The sequence below is a fragment of the Megalobrama amblycephala genome, linkage group LG4 (assembly GCF_018812025.1).
Source record: "Megalobrama amblycephala isolate DHTTF-2021 linkage group LG4, ASM1881202v1, whole genome shotgun sequence".
Classification (NCBI taxonomy): Eukaryota; Metazoa; Chordata; class Actinopteri; order Cypriniformes; family Xenocyprididae; genus Megalobrama; species Megalobrama amblycephala.
In genome coordinates this window covers 29,650,888-29,665,455 of record NC_063047.1, presented here as the reverse complement: position 1 = coordinate 29,665,455, position 14,568 = coordinate 29,650,888, and the positions used below count along the sequence as shown (strand labels likewise).

At 37.7% G+C, this 14,568-nt stretch overlaps 2 protein-coding genes across 2 annotated transcripts; one reads left to right on the top strand and one right to left on the bottom strand.

Annotated features, from left to right (window-relative positions):
- Positions 1-1,235: 1,235 nt before the first annotated feature.
- Positions 1,236-3,464, bottom strand: LOC125267296 (glutathione S-transferase theta-1-like). The gene is made up of 5 exons (XM_048188805.1): positions 2,885-3,464; positions 2,606-2,693; positions 2,188-2,338; positions 1,882-2,055; positions 1,236-1,719 (listed from the first exon to the last, which is right to left on the bottom strand). The coding sequence occupies exons 1-5, from the start codon at positions 3,006-3,008 to the stop codon at positions 1,543-1,545; spliced, it is 714 nt and encodes a 237-aa protein (XP_048044762.1). The 5' UTR covers positions 3,009-3,464; the 3' UTR covers positions 1,236-1,542.
- Positions 3,465-6,804: 3,340 nt separating this feature from the next.
- On the top strand, positions 6,805-8,028 carry LOC125266174 (glutathione S-transferase theta-1-like). The gene is made up of 3 exons (XM_048186627.1): positions 6,805-7,357; positions 7,549-7,633; positions 7,899-8,028. Exons 1-3 carry the CDS (start codon positions 7,234-7,236, stop codon positions 8,026-8,028), a joined length of 339 nt encoding a protein of 112 aa, XP_048042584.1. The 5' UTR covers positions 6,805-7,233.
- Positions 8,029-14,568: the final 6,540 nt, after the last annotated feature.

The window sequence follows — 14,568 nt, the reverse complement described above, 5'->3', positions numbered from 1 at the left end:
TGAGGTCCTTCTGGCCATGACTAAAGCATTCAAAGGCATCTGGAGTCTGTCTGTTACTGCTGCGCAGCGGGTCAGTGGAACACTAGAGAACTTATTCCCAAGTGATGGTGTTCTGCCGCCCCAATGCGCCTTACATACGTTGACAGACAGATAACTCCTCTGCCAATCACCACGCTGAAGCAGATAACCAGTTCACTTAATTTAATGGACTTTTTGCTCTTTCAGTCACATAAATTATGCATTTACATTCCATCTCCGTTATCACGAAACCCACGACACACAACAAACACAGCACCGACCATTGCGTCTTGCATTTGTATATGCTGCGCTTAAAGACGCTGTTGTCGGCCACTTCGGAGTTCCTATTCAACGGTGTGAATACAACCAGGAACATGGCCCGGGGGAGAAATTAGTTCTCAAGGAACTATCCTAGTGGCTAATTCCTAGAACTATTCGGTGCGAAAGCCCCTATAAATAAATCCCTGTGTACATAGCCAACAGCATGTGAAAGGATTTAAATTAAAGGAGGGGGGAGATTCTTAGGGACTGATACAGGACCACAGTGTCCGGGTGCAAGACATGTCTGAAATTCCAACAAATTACTGGATGTCCCTGCTGGTATGGGACAGCTGGCATGCATAACACATACACAGAGAGAGAGAGAGATGGGATGGGAGCCTATGTAATGTGCCATTAATCCAAAAAATATATTTATTTATACTTCAAAATGATTTTTAAAAAAATACTAAAATTATTCTGGAGGGTGAATTTAAAGAGAAGCTGAGTTACAATTCAAATGTATTACATTTTCAGGGAAATGAAGAGGATTTCTATATTTTATCCACTTAATGTCAGTTTCAGACATAAATGTAGCGGATCTTCTCCGGTTGTGCAAAGTTAACTTTAGTGAATACTGTAAACAAATCAGGCACGTGCCACATGCACAGATAAATCTCAAGTGATGTTCAATCAAGCGGTGTTTTGAAATTAGCCATCACTAGATGTTGTTAAAAAGACGTTATTTTGGTGCACAAAAAATTCTCATCACCTTATAATATTAATGTTGAACCACTGTACTCACATGAACTGATTTAAATATGTTTTAGTACCTTTATGGATCTTGAGAGAGGAAGTACCATTGCTGTCTATGCAGGCCTCGCTGAGCCAGCGGATTTCAACAAAAATATCTTAATTTGTGTTCCGAAGATGAACAAAGGTCTTGGGGTGTAGAACGACATGAGGGTGAGTAATAAATGACTTTATTTTCATTTTTGGGTGAACTAACCCCACTAGTCTGGCGTCAGTGTGAAATAGTGCCATCATGCAAGGTTGGAAATGCCACCCAAATTAAATCAAATTCCATATGACTTTCATACAACAGTTTAATAAACAATGAGTTAATATTATTTGACAATTTTAAACACGATATTGTAAATACAATTGAGCAAACTGCATATATCAGACACAGTCATCATTGATCCCATAAGGTAAACTGCAGAAACTCTTTGCCATGTTAATTATAAATAGTTGTGAAATATATCTTTACAGAGCAGATTGTTTTGAATAGCGATACAGTTTATCTGCGTTTAGATTATCTCGTATACGGTAGACAATGGCGTGAGCTTCATCGAAGGAGTCAGAGAGCGCTGACTGGACTCGACTCCTCCAGCTCAGCAGTTTGGGTCTGGTCTCCAGAATGTCCCTCCCGCCGCACAGGGGCTGAAAGAGACAAGTGACAGTATTTTAAAGCTCTTCAGCGCCATACAGCATTAGACATCTTCAAACATTTCAACACAATGTGAACTAAGGCAGGCAGGAGTTTATTTTAAAGGTTTTTAACTGGTCTGTGTAATCATTCACAGTATGTTTAGCAGTATTTACCTGCATGAGCTCACAAGCTGCTAACAGGTCAGCCAATGAGATGTCTTCACCGCACAGGAAGGCCTGTCTCTTCAGAAACATGTTTTCCAGCTTGTCCAGTGTGCCATCCAGGTCTGATAGCGCCTTTTCAAGCATCTCTGGATTTGTTGGATGTCCCATGCGTGGCAGTAAAACCTGTACAGGAATACAAAACCTGTGAAGTCTGCCAGAATGAAATGGTGAATGTTGTTTTAAATAGTTTTAGATGACAAATAAAGTCACTGTTTGAAATGCTTGAATCAACGAGCCACATTTCAAACCCTGTACCTCATGCAAGAAGAGTGTGGAAATGTGTGTGCGTGTGTTCGCGTGATTCCAGGCTGTGTATTCATCCACTCGCGCTCTCTTCTCTGGCAGTTTGGGGTACCAGTGCTCAGGGACGTTATAGGCCGTCGCCAGATACTTCAATATGGCGTCACTGAGACAGAGGGATATTTCACCCAAAAATTACAATTCTGTCATCATTTATTCAGCCTTGTGTCATTCTGAGTAAATGAATGAGAAATTATAATTTTTTTCCAGATATGTACTATTAATAATACAGATAATAATATAAGAGTTCATGTCCTCGTTGTTTTAAATGCCTAATGATCTTTATGGCTTCATATTTTTATATTCCAGGCTTACATTTACTCATTTAAGCAAAGGTTTCATCTGTTTTTTTCTAGCTTCACTTTCTCTTTACCTCTCAGTGAGAACGAATCCATTGTCCTCCAGCACTGGCAGTTTTTGCATAGGGTTGAGTTTGGTGAACTCAGGTGTCTTCTGCTGCCCTAGAGGTTCAAATTCAAGGACATTAAAGTTGTAAAGGTTAAAGTTAAACTAATGAAATTAAGTTTGAATATAAACAGACTACTATAAATGCAGCATAACAATTGTACAGATTTGGATTCACATCATCTGAAGTTGACAAACGCACTCTAACACGTCCACAGAACAACACACTCACAATAATGCTGCTCACCTTTTCGTATTGCAATGTTTTCCACCATATGTGGGATTTTGTTGTCTTTGAGGAATATTAATACAGCCCTGCAGGCCTGAGACACGAGATCTAAGTACGCTTTCACTGCCTGTCTGCCAGCCATAGTCAAGTCAAATGTGAGTCCTTCTGTAGATACAAACAAGTATTCCTGTTTGGGACCTCTCAGTCGTTTCACCCCTTATATAGGGCACTGGCCATGGAGAAGGGGGTGTGTGGTTGTGACTTAGGGTACAGGACCAGGGTGTCCTCTCTGACACATGCTTAAATTTGACCCAATCACAGGACGTCCCAGCTAGTACAGGATAGTTGGCACAGAGTGAGTACACCTGGTATTAAGATGCATTTCGGATCGATTGGATCAGAAGTAAACGAGGAAGACACATTTAATCCATTTTCCAGACTTGAACCCGATTGAACATCTCTGGAGAGGCTGTGCACCGACGCTCCCCATCAAACCTGATGGAGCTTGAGAGTTCCTGCAAGGAAGAATATATGTGTGTAAAATATGTGTGTCAAGCTTGTAGCATCATACTCAAAAAGGCTTGAGGCTGTAATTGGTGCCAAAGGTGCTTCAACAAAGTATTGAGTAAAGGCTGTGAATATTTATGTACATGTGTTTTTTTGTGTGTGTGTTTTTTTCACTTTTTTTTTATATATAAATTTGCAAAGATTTCAAACAAACTTCTTTCACATTGTCATTATGGGGTATTGTTTGTAGAATTTTGAGGAAAATAATGAATTTAATCCTATTTTGGAATAAGGCTGTAACATAAAAAAAAACAAAAAAGTGAAGCGTTGTGAATACTTTCCGGATGCATTGTGTGTGTGTGTGTGTGTGTGTGTGTGTGTGTGTGTGTGTGTGTGTGTATACAGTGCACAGCATAAATGAGTACACCCCCTCTGAAACTTCTGAAAGTCAGCAATTCCTCAATTACTTAGAAGGCATGTTAGGGTTCTTTACATTATACATTATATCTGTATAATTAAACATTATACAGATATAATGTTCCAGCAAGTCAGCTTAATCAATTACCAAAGAAGCATGTCAAAATTATTCAGGAAAATAAGATTTTCTGTTGTGTAGCAAAAATGAGTACACCCTCCTAAAACTTACTAAATAAAACGAAATAAACATTTTCTGGTGTAAGTTTAAGGCAATGTTTGATCAACAAGTAAGTATGTTGAACCAAAACATTTAAAGAGAAGTAATTTCTTGACAATTAAAAGTGTTATATAGCCCACTGAATCATCCTCAGACTTAATGCTGACAACAGTGGAACCACTTGGGAGAGAACTGTCAGGAGACTTAGACCTATCTCAAAAGAGGACAGTGGTACAAGATCAACAAATCATTGTTTTAAATGTGAAAATATAGCAAAAGTAGCACATCAATTCAAAAACAATGGACTTGTGACAATTTAAGCTTTTAAGCTTTCATTTAGTGATGAGGGATTTTTTTGCTAGACAAAGAGCAGGAGAAATACCAAGCGAGGGTCTCAGAGCCAGCAAAAGCTATGAAAAGAGTGACTGCTTATCTCAGAGTAAGATGCAGCCTGCAGAAATGACATATGTATGGTTGTTGTTCTCACTGGAACTACCTACTGTAGCCAAAGAACAATAAAGTTAGCATTTCCAAAGCCCATATTTACAAAATATAGATTCTGGGAATCAATACTCTGGTCTCATGAGACCAAATCAATCATTTTGGATCTAACAGCATCCAAAATGTTATTGTGTTGCTAGAGGAGGAGTACAGTGAGAAGTGCCTGGTTCCCACAGTAAAGTTCAGTGGTAGTAAAGCTCTTATATAGGGATGTACAGTTGTGGCCAGAATTATTAGCCCCCTTCATAAATATGATCAAAGATGACTCTAAAAATAAATCTGCATTGTTTATCCTTTTGATCTTTAATTTATAAAATTAGCAAAAATCTAACCTTTCATTGAAGGAAAAGAATTGAAAGTGGGGGGTAAATAACATTATGAAATAAATGTTTTTCTCCAAAACACATTGCCCACAATTATTAGCACCCTTTTATTCAATACTTTTTGCAACCTCCTTTTGCCAAGAGAACAGCTCTGAGTCTTCTTCTATAATGCCTGATGAGTTTGGAGAACACCTGACAAGAGATCAGAGACCATTCCTTCATGCAGAATCTCTCCAGATCCTTCAGATTCCAGCTCCATGCTGGTACTTCTTCTCTTCAGTTCACTCCACTCATTCTCTTTAGGGTTCAGGTCAGAGGACTGGAATGGCCATGTCAGAAGCTTCATTTTGTGCTCAGTGACACATTTTTGTGTTGGATTTGATGTTTGTTTTGGATCATTGTCCCGACGGATGATTCAACCACAGCCCATTATAAGATTTCTAGCAGAAGTGGTCAGGTTTTGATTTTTTATCTGTTGGTATTTGATAGAATCCATGATACGATATATCTGAACAAGTTGTCCAGGACCTCCAGCACAAAAATAGGCCCACAACATTAAAGATCCAGCAGTATATTTAACCGTGGGCATGGGGTACTTTCTATCCATGTGTGCACCAAACCCATCTGGTGGGTTTGCTGCCAAGAAGCTCTTGTTTTAGTTTCATCTGACCATAGAAGCTTGTCCCGTTTGAAGTTCCAGTCTTGTCTGACAACTGAATATGCTGGAGATTGTTTCTGGATGAGAGCAGAGGATTTTTCTTGAAACCCTCCCGAACAACTTGTGGGGATGTAGGTGATTTTGATAAAAAAAAATTTAGGCTTTCTGAGATTCAAGACTCAACTAATCTCTGCAATTCTCCAGCTGTGATCCTTGGAGAGTGTTTGTCCACTTAAACTCTTCTCCTCACTTCACATTAGGATGATTTAGACACACGTCCTCTTCCAGTCAGATTTGTAACATCTTTAGTTAATTTGAACTTCTTAATTATTGCCCTGATGGTGGAAATGGGGATTTTCAATGCTTTAGCTATTTTCTTACAGCCACTTTCTATTTTGTGAAGCTCAACAATCTTTTGCTGCACATCAGGGGCCGTATTCACAAAACATTTTATCTTACCACTAAGAGTTCTCCTAAATAGCAGTAAAAGTTTTTAGATAAGTTTTCTCTTAAAACCTATTCACAAAGCTGCTGAGACCAACTTTTACTAAGGAATCGACTGAAATCTTAGCCTAAGAGTAAGGGCGGGGTTGACCTCGTTGCCATGGAGTATACACACAGTGATTGGCTGATGGGGGAGGAGTCAGCGATTTAATCATAGAAATATTGTAGAATGAGGTGTCATGTTTCCACATTAAAATAAAGGTTTTAAAATACAAATGTTGTCCTATTCAAATAAATATTTTTCAATAAAAATGCTGCCATAGTCAAAATAAAATGTTGCCATTGTTGCCATAAAGGTTTTAAAATGTAGGCTGTCACTAATTAAACTAGGATATACAGTTAATGGTCCACCTCTTGGATGTCTGCATCTCAAGAGAATGCAGAATTCAAGCGACAAATTATGTTTTATAAAGAAAGTTTGGGAGAAACACGTTCAAACGGTCTATATAATCAGCTCGAGAGGAGGAATATATACACAGACGAGAGCCGACTTGCCTATAGTTACTTTGACAGTTTTCTGCATCCCTCCGCCAACCTGCTCCTCACTCGGCTGGGGATATGGGGAGAACTTTGGGTTTGAGTTAAATTCCAAGCTCGGAGCCCTCAATCCCCTTTACTCTATTCAGTCATTTGTAAGTGTGAACTCATGAAAACCACTGCCACAGGTAATCGGACAATATTTATTTATCAAAGTTTTTGTTTGTGCATATATATATATATATATATATATGTTTTTTTTGTTTTTTTTTGGCCATAGTGGCATATTAATACATAGGCTTCCATCTCTCTCTCTCTCTCTCTCTCTCTCTCTCTCTCACACACACACTGTGTATACATGGTGTACATGCCAACTCTCCAGTACTAGCTGGTACATCCAGTTATTTGGTGGAATTTAAGACATGTCCTGCATGGAACACAGTGGTTCCCCTTCTCCCCAAACTGCTTAAATCATTTCACACCCTGTACTATCATTTATTTGCAGTAATGCCACATTGCCACATTACAGACAGCTTACAGTCATAGTCTCCCATTTATTTCTCTCTTACTTTGTGTGCCAACAACTGTGATTTAGCCAAATTTAAGAATGTGCCAAATGGTCCTGTATCAAACCCTAAGTCACGTCACAACCACACACCCCCTTCTCCCTGGCTAGTGCCCTATATAAGGGGTGAAACGATTGAGAGGTCCCAAACAGGAATACTTGTTTGTATCTACAGAAGGACTCACATTTGACTTGACTATGGCTGGCAGACAGGCAGTGAAAGCGTACTTAGATCTCGTGTCTCAGGCCTGCAGGGCTGTATTAATATTCCTCAAAGACAACAAAATCCCACATACGGTGGAAAACATTGCGATACGAAAAGGTGAGCAGCATTATTGTGAGTGTGTTGTTCTGTGGACGTGTTAGAGTGCGTATGTCAACTTCAGATGATGTGAATCCAAATCTGTACAATTGTTATGCTGCATTTACAGTAGTCTGTTTATATTCAAACTTAATTTCATTAGTTTAACTTTAACCTTTACAACTTTAATGTCCTTGAACTTGAACCTCTAGGGCAGCAGAAGACACCAAACTCCAAACTCAACCCTATGCAAAAACTGCCAGTGCTGGAGGACAATGGATTCGTTCTCACTGAGAGGTAAAGAGAAAGTGAAGCTAGAAAAAAACAGATGAAACCTTTGCTTAAATGAGCAAATGTAAGCCTGGAATATAAAAACATGAAGCCATAGAGATCATTAGGCATTTAAAACAATGAGGACATGAACTCTTATATTATAATCTGTATTATTAATAGTACAAATCTGGAAAAAAAATTATAATTTCTCATTCATTTACTCAGAATGACACAATGCTGAATAAATGATGACAGAATTGTAATTTTGGGTGAAATATTCCCGTCACAGTGACGCCATATTGAAGTATCTGGCGACGGCCTATAACGTCCCTGAGCACTGGTACCTCAAACTGCCAGAGAAGAGAGCGCGAGTGGATGAATACACAGCCTGGAATCATGCGAACACACGCACACTGTAGTGATTTTTACTTTGTCCATCCAAGGACGTGAAGTAAAATAGGGATTGGTACTCAAGTTACCGCTGACGTTGTGATTTTTGGATCACACGTCTCTTAAGGTGCGGTTATGAGTACATCAGATGACCACTTCCCCCTTTTTCCCTTGTTCAGGGCACCAGTCAAGGTCTTTTACCTTGGCAGTATGAGAACACTCCCAACAGGGGCTTTCATTCATTTAGAATTAATGTAAAGTGGTCAGCTGATTTATCTGAAAGATTGGTGATATTGCTAACTTGTAGAACCTCTTCTGTATTATCAGCACAAAGAAGACACAAGTGTAATAAAATAAATTGTATTAACAAAAAGATAAACAAGAATAACTAACACAACTACTAAATGAATACCATGAATGATAAAGGAATAAAGTGCATAAGGTACATAGAATACAAGTGATTAAGTTGGGTGTGGTTATGGAAGAGTTACATTATCTTATGGAAAGATAAACTGTTTCTCTGAAAATAATAATGTGGAGAGCCTTATTATGCACCAAACAAATAACCAAGAGATTATTTGTTATTAACTAACATCAGCTATATTACATCTAATGGGAATTAGGAAATTATATACTGATAATATACAACAATGCCAAGGTCTCTGGAAAGAGGTTTGGTTAAGTGATATTTACGTTCCACTTAGTTGAGTCTGATGACGGTGACGTCTTCCACTGGTTGTGCTGGGCGACAGTGCAGTGGGGAGAGGAGCCAGAATCTGTTTCAACAGTCTTGAACACAAAGCTCTGTGGGATGCTGATCTCCTGGAGCACCAAAGGGTCCTAAAATCTGGAACACGCAGATGAGGCCCTGGTGTAGGTGCAGAAGGTCCTTAACAATCTGGAACACGCAGACGAAGGTGCCTTGGATTGAAGGTTTGCTCTCCTGAGCTTAACCTTGTTGCAGATGTAGTTACTGTCTCGCTGGACGGAAACTCTGGACGTAGTGTTTGTTGATGTCTCTTTCCTCACAAGCTGGAGGCTTAGAACGTGGTCGTCTCTGTTGCTACCTCACAAGCTGTAGACTCAGATCATGGGATCTGTTGTTGTCTCTCTGGATGGACCAGAGGCTCAGAACGGTGTTGTGTCTGTTAATGTCTGTCCCCGTGCAGGACAGACTCAGAACGGTGTATCTGTTGTGTCTTTCCCCTTTGACGGGCAGACTCAGAACAATATCTGTTAATGTCTCACTCCATACAAAGTTGAGACCCAAAACAATATCTGTTATGTCTTCCCCCTTTGAAGGGCAGACGCAGAACAAGGAGTATCTGTTGAAAGGGTACCTTTATCCCTTTCTGATGAGGAGATGATTGCATTTTGGCACTTCACCATTCGAGTGCTGTGATTGGCTGCTGGCATCAGAGGGGACACACACAGTGTGGCTCAGCTTTCTTTCCCCTGTGGAACTCATTTGCTTAAAGCACAAAGTTGGAAGTCTTTACAGTATCTTTAAAGTTTACCAATGCATTTCTCACTTTCCAAACCACCACCAGAATACCTTTGGCAATATTCTAAACAAATAGAGATGGAAAAAGATTGAACTGTCATTCAATTGTACATTAACAGCTGAATTTGTATCAGATGTTGCACTACAAATAGATGTCACTGAGAATACTTATTTCTGTGAATAAGTATCAAATGGATGTGTAGTTTGAATCAGTTCTAAGGTTTTCAAACATAGTTTTGAATGGATTCGGATGGATCTTTGTGATCTCTCTTTGTTTCACCCATTGCTGCTAAGGTCCCGAGGAATTTTTATGGCAGTCTCTGGCCAACCTTAGGAAGTAGTGTCTAGATGGGTGAAGGGCAGTAACTGCCTGTGGACCAATGAGAAGTCCTGTCCTTTCCCAGCTTGGTACAAGAGGTCTTCTTCTTGCCCTCTAAGAGAGGTCTGGATGTTGTCCTTACATCTTTATCTGGTGGCGTTGGACAGTTTGTTTGGTGTTAGTCCACCAAGATCCAATCAAAATGTCGGGCACAGCCATAAACTGGGCCCTAGAATGTGCTGTTCACTACAACACACATTTCCACACTCTTCTTGCATGAGGTACAGGGTTTGAAATGTGGCTCGTTGATTCAAGCATTTCAAACAGTGACTTTGTCATCTAAATCTATTTAAAACAACATTCACCATTTCATTCTGGCAGACTTCACAGGTTTTGTATTCCTGTACAGGTTTTACTGCCACGCATGGGACATCCAACAAATCCAGAGATGCTTGAAAAGGCGCTATCAGACCTGGATGGCACACTGGACAAGCTGGAAAACATGTTTCTGAAGAGACAGGCCTTCCTGTGCGGTGATGACATCTCATTGGCTGACCTACTAATACTGCTAAACATACTGTGAATGATTACACAGACCTTTTAAATAAACTCCTGCCTGCCTTAGTTCCTCTGCCTAAGCTATATTGCTGAAGAGCTTTAAAATACTGTTACTTGTCTCTTTCAGCCCCTGTGCGGCGGGAGGGACATTCTGGAGACCAGACCCAAACTGCTGAGCTGGAGGAGTCGAGTCCAGTCAGCGCTCTCTGACTCCTTCGATGAAGCTCACGCCATTGTCTACCGTATACGAGATAATCTAAACGCAGATAAACTGTATCGCTATTCAAAACAATCTGCTCTGTAAAGATATATTTCACAACTATTTATAATTAACATGGCAAAGAGTTTCTGCAGTTTTCCTAATGGGATCAATGATGACTGTGTCTGATATATGCAGTTTGTTCAATGTCATATTTGAATAATATGTGCTTTGAATTGAAACATGATGAAATATGTGCATAAGACATTTTATTAGGAAGGGTTTTTTTAAATGTATAAGTGCTATGGTGAAAATGTAATGTATCCCAGAGAAGTATAAAATGTAAAAACACTATTGTTGACACACAAAACTGTACAGTGTCAGACATTTAGGATGAATATACATTATAAGATTTTCAAAAACTTAAACGTATAAATGAAAATCAGACTCAGTGACTGGACTGATAGATTAGTTTGCAAAGAATCACATTTGCTGTACATTGACAAGGTTCACAAACAATGTTCATATTGGTAACAACACCAATATCCTATAAACGTCTTTGAACTATTTTCCAATATATAGCCTATACTAGTAAAATTATAATAGTTTCATTTTTTTACCTATGATACTGTATGAATAGCAAAAAAGTCTGTCAGAGCTGCCAAAGTTTTGTAATGTTATTTTAAAATTATCAACATGACAACACTATATACTATACAGGTGCTGGTCATATAATTAGAATATCATCAAAAAGTTCATTTTTTTATTGTAAATTATTTTTAAAAATGAAACTTTCATATATTCTAGATTCCCTACATGTAAAGTAAAACATTTCAAAAGTTTTTTTTTTAATTTTGATGATTAGAGCGTACAGCTCATGAAAGTCCAAAATCCAGTATCTCAAAATATTAGAATATTTCCTAAGATCAATCAAAAAATGAATTTGCAAAACAGAAAAGTTCAAGTTCTTTAAAGTATGTTCATTTGTACACTCAATACTTGGTCGGCAGCACGTAATACAGCAAATGACTTGCTCCTAGCACAAATTATAGCATCAGTGAAGTGTGGCATGGAAGTGATAAGCCTGTGGCACTGCTGAAGCACTATTGAGCCTTCAGATCATCTGTATATTGTTGGATCGATTGTTTCTCATCTTTCTCTTGAAAATATCCCATAGATTCAGGTCAGGCATGTTGGCTGGCCAATAAAGCACAGTAATATATGGTCAGCAAACCACTTGGAATTGTTTTTTGCATTGTGGGCAGGTGCTAAAGTCCTGCTGAAAAAGGAAATCAGCATCTCCATAAAGCTTGTCAGCAGATGGAAGCATAAAGTGCTCCAAAATCTCCTGGAAGATGGCTGCATTGACTTTGCACTTGATAAAACACAATGGACCAACACCAGCAGACGTCACGGCCCCCCAAATCATTACTAACTTCAGAAACTTCACACTAGACTTCAAGCAGCTTGGATTCTGTGCCTCACCAGTCTTCCTTCAGACTCTGGGACCATGATTTCAACAAGAAATGCAAAATTTACTTTTATCTTAAAAGAGGACTTTCGACCACTGTTCACTGTCCTGTTCTTTTTCTCCTTAGCCCAGGTAAGATGCTTCTGAAGTTGTTTCTGTTTCAGAAGTGGCTTGGTAGTCCTTTTCCTGAAGATGTCTGAGTGTGGTGACTCTTGATGCACTGACTCCGGCTTCATTCTACTCATTGTGAAGCTCTCCCAAGTGTTTGAATCGGCTTTACTTGAAAGTATTCTCAAGCTTGTGGTCATCCCTGTTGCTTGTGAACCTTTGCCTACCCAATTTCTTCCTTCCAGTCAACTTTGCATTTAATATGCTTTGATACATCACTCTGTAAACAGCCACCACATTCAGTAATGACCATCTGTGACTTACTCTCTTTGTGGAGGGTGTCAATGATTGTCTCCTGGACCATTGCCAAGTCAGCAGTCTTCCCCATTAGTGTGGTTTCAAAGAACTTATACTGGAATTTATACTGTAGGGATGGTCATTTAATGAAACTCAAATGTAAATATTCTAATATTTTGAGATACTCGATTTTGGACTTTCATGAGCTGTACGCTCTAATCAACAAAATAAAAAAATAAAAAAACTTTTGAAATGTTTTACTTTACATGTAGGGAATCTGGAATATATGAACGTTTCATTTTTTAAAATAATTTACAATAAAAAAATGAACTTTTTCACGATATTCTAATTATATGACCAGCACCTATATAATATTATAATACTATACTAAACACTTAGTTGCAAATAAAATGTATTTAAAACACACACACACACACACACACACACACATATATATATATATATATATATATATATATATATATATATATATATATATATATATATATATATATATATGTGTGTGTGTGTGTGTGTGTGTGTGTGTCTAAACGCAGATAAACTGTATCGCTATTCAAAACAATCTGCTCTGTAAAGATATATTTCACAACTATTTATAATTAACATGGCAAAGAGTTTCTGCAGTTTACCTTATGGGATCAATGATGACTGTGTCTGATATATGCAGTTTGCTCAATGTCATATTTGAATAATATGTGCTTTGAATTGAAACATGTTGAAATATGTGCATGAGACATTTTGTTATGAAGGTTTTTTTAATGTATAAGTGCTATGGTTAAAATGTAATGTATGGCGAAGTATAAAATTTAAAAACACCATTGTTGACACACAAAACTGTTCAAATATGCAAATAATAAAGTGGTACGGTGTCAAACATTCAGGATGAATAAACATTGTAAGATTTTCCAAACAATTAAACATATAAATGAAAATCAGACTCAATGACTGGACTGATAGATTAGTTTGCAAAGAATCACATTTGCTGTACATTGACAAGGTTCACAAACAATGTTCATATTGGTAACAACACCAATATCCTATAAACTTCTTTGAACTATTTTCCAATAAATAGCCTATACTAGTCAAATTATAATAGTTTCATTTTTTTACCTATGATACTGTATGAATAGCAAAAAAGTCTGTCAGAGCTGCCAAAGTTTTGTAATGTTATTTTAAAATGATCAACATGACAACACTATATACTATATTATATTATACCATTATACTAAACATTTAGTTGCAAATAAAACATATTTAAAACACACACACACATTATATATATATAATTATATATAAATATAATATAGGCCTGTATGCGTTACAATATTGTAAAAGTATTATAACATTATAAAAATAATAAAATATTGCACTACTCCCTAAAGAAGTAACTAATTACATTACTTAGTTACTTTTAATGGAATGTAATGTTACGTTTCTTTTGCATTTTTCTCACCTAGGCTTTCTTGTTTGTTTTACAATAACAAGAGTTCCATAATTGGCAAATTTAAAGGCCCTTTCACCAAAAGTGAAATAAATAAGGCTGAAGGAAATGTAAATTCATGCCCGTACAGTAGAGGGCGCAACTCAAATAAACCTTTCAGCTGTGCTGCCATTCTGGATTGAAGAAAAATAGGATACATGAGAAGTTTAAATGAAACACAAATGTGATATTTATCTTAAGTCATTTTCACTTATGGGTATGGTTGAATTGTATCATCAAAGATCAGCAGCAAAAACAATAGTTACTAAAGTGACATTTAGTAGACCGCACACACAACACCTCTGCACTTACTCATGATTTCTCTCAACATGGGGGCAGGAGAGCTGTCATTCAGTAAATAGGAAAACAAAATAACTTACGTTATTTATTTGAAAAAAAAAACCCGATATTGTGTTGTAAATTTATGCATTATGCATTACTTTGAACATTTACTGATGCTCCAGAAGGAAACACGATGCATTAAGACCCGGGGGGTGAAAAACTTTTGAATTTGAAGATCAAGGAATATTGTACTTAAAACATTTAAGTGTCTTCTGTTGCTTTTGAAATGAATGAATTAAAAAAAAAAAAAAGTAAAGAAAAAAAAGATAT